Consider the following 1,396-nt stretch of genomic DNA (forward strand, 5'->3'; position numbering starts at 1 on the left):
AGTGCCGACGCTCCGTCAGCGTCAGAAACCCAGTCAGACACCAGTTCCTCCGCCATACTGATCGCTTCAGAAAACCGTACCCCTCTCTACTATAAGGCTTACTAACCCTAATACAAAAAAGATACGTCCCAAATAATTCCATTACATAAATAAATAAATAAACATCTACCAACAAATCTTACTTATATTAAAAAAAATAAATAAATATACATAGACCACAAAGCTAACTAACACAAAACTAACTAAACTAACACAGAGTGGGGCAAAACAAATAGTAAACATTAAACAAAAGCTAACCAAAACATACCCTAATATCAGATTTTATCACAAGATGCCTTTGTCATCGCGGTTATCACCACATGCGAACGTGACTTTCCGCCATCAACCACGACAAGAGAAACTTCTTATGCTCAGTGATATCCTAGTAATCTCTGCTTCCGTCGTGCTTCTCGGATTCCACTACACGCTGCGCGATTATGAGCCACCTACTGGTGCCACATAAGACACCAGCGGCGTGGATCCTAAAGCCAAGGGAAACTTTTCCTTGTACCTGCATTGATATTTTTATTTATTTTTTTGATATCTGCCCCCCGACTTCAAAGAAGCCGGGTGCTTCTCCAACTTGGGCGCCATATTGTAGCGGAGCTGCTTGTTTATCGGTGGGCCGCGCTAAAAGTGAGACGCTCAATATAAATTAACAAAAAAACACCATTTACAATTTACTCTTCCAGATCGGGTCCCGGTTCCGGACCCAGCGTACTCGCCCTACCTGAGACGATCACCTGATCTCGTCTCCCTCATTTTGGCCACTAGATGGCCTGCATCAGCCCGTGTCGGCAGGTATGCCCACTCTCCCCATCAATTTAACCTTAGCCGGACATTCTTTTCCTTCAATGTGTGCATATAATTGGTTGCGTTTTCTTGAAATTAATAACAATTAATATCATTTCTTACTGCATTTATCTTTGCAGCCACTTACAATCTCATGCCAGCGGACATTTCCCTCAACTTCACAGGTGCGTATAATTATTCGTGCATTCTTATAATTATTGACAATTAATATAACTTCTATTGCAGGTATCTCTGCTGGCTATCTCCACTCAACTATTTACGTTCTCATACACGTGGACATTTCTTCACCAGGTGCGCATAATTGTTTATATATTCTTATAATTATGGACAATATGTATTAATTTCGAAAATTACAATTCTTTTATAGCCGGACAACACAAAGAAAGGGCGACACCGAAAGCTAGTGCCAACCGCCGTTGGGAACAACGTGGGAGAACAAATATTATAAATATTAAATTGAGCGATTGTTGTCACGCTGAAATAAAATGGTATGTTATAAAGAAGCTTATATAAAAAAGAAATTTGTATGAATCAAATCGCCTAA

The 1,396-nt window shown here is 40.0% G+C and overlaps 1 protein-coding gene across 2 annotated transcripts; it reads left to right on the forward strand.

The window, feature by feature from the left end:
- Nucleotides 1–281: 281 nt before the first annotated feature.
- LOC135430702 (uncharacterized) lies at nt 282–1,354 on the forward strand. Of its 2 annotated transcripts, XM_064685471.1 has the most exons (5): nt 282–675; nt 732–840; nt 972–1,016; nt 1,078–1,143; nt 1,220–1,354. In XM_064685471.1, the coding sequence occupies exons 1-5, from the start codon at nt 477–479 to the stop codon at nt 1,254–1,256; spliced, it is 456 nt and encodes a 151-aa protein (XP_064541541.1). In that variant the 5' UTR covers nt 282–476; the 3' UTR covers nt 1,257–1,354. The 2 variants fall into 2 exon arrangements, with proteins under 2 accessions (XP_064541541.1, XP_064541542.1); XM_064685472.1 differs by lacking the exon at nt 282–675 and having other exon boundaries at nt 791–895.
- The last annotated feature ends 42 nt before the right edge of the window (nt 1,355–1,396 follow it).

The sequence above is a fragment of the Drosophila montana genome, unplaced genomic scaffold (genome assembly GCF_035044405.1).
Source record: "Drosophila montana isolate Dmon_TW-CO22-7 unplaced genomic scaffold, ASM3504440v1 contig_3037_1, whole genome shotgun sequence".
In the NCBI taxonomy this organism is placed as follows: domain Eukaryota; kingdom Metazoa; phylum Arthropoda; class Insecta; order Diptera; family Drosophilidae; genus Drosophila; species Drosophila montana.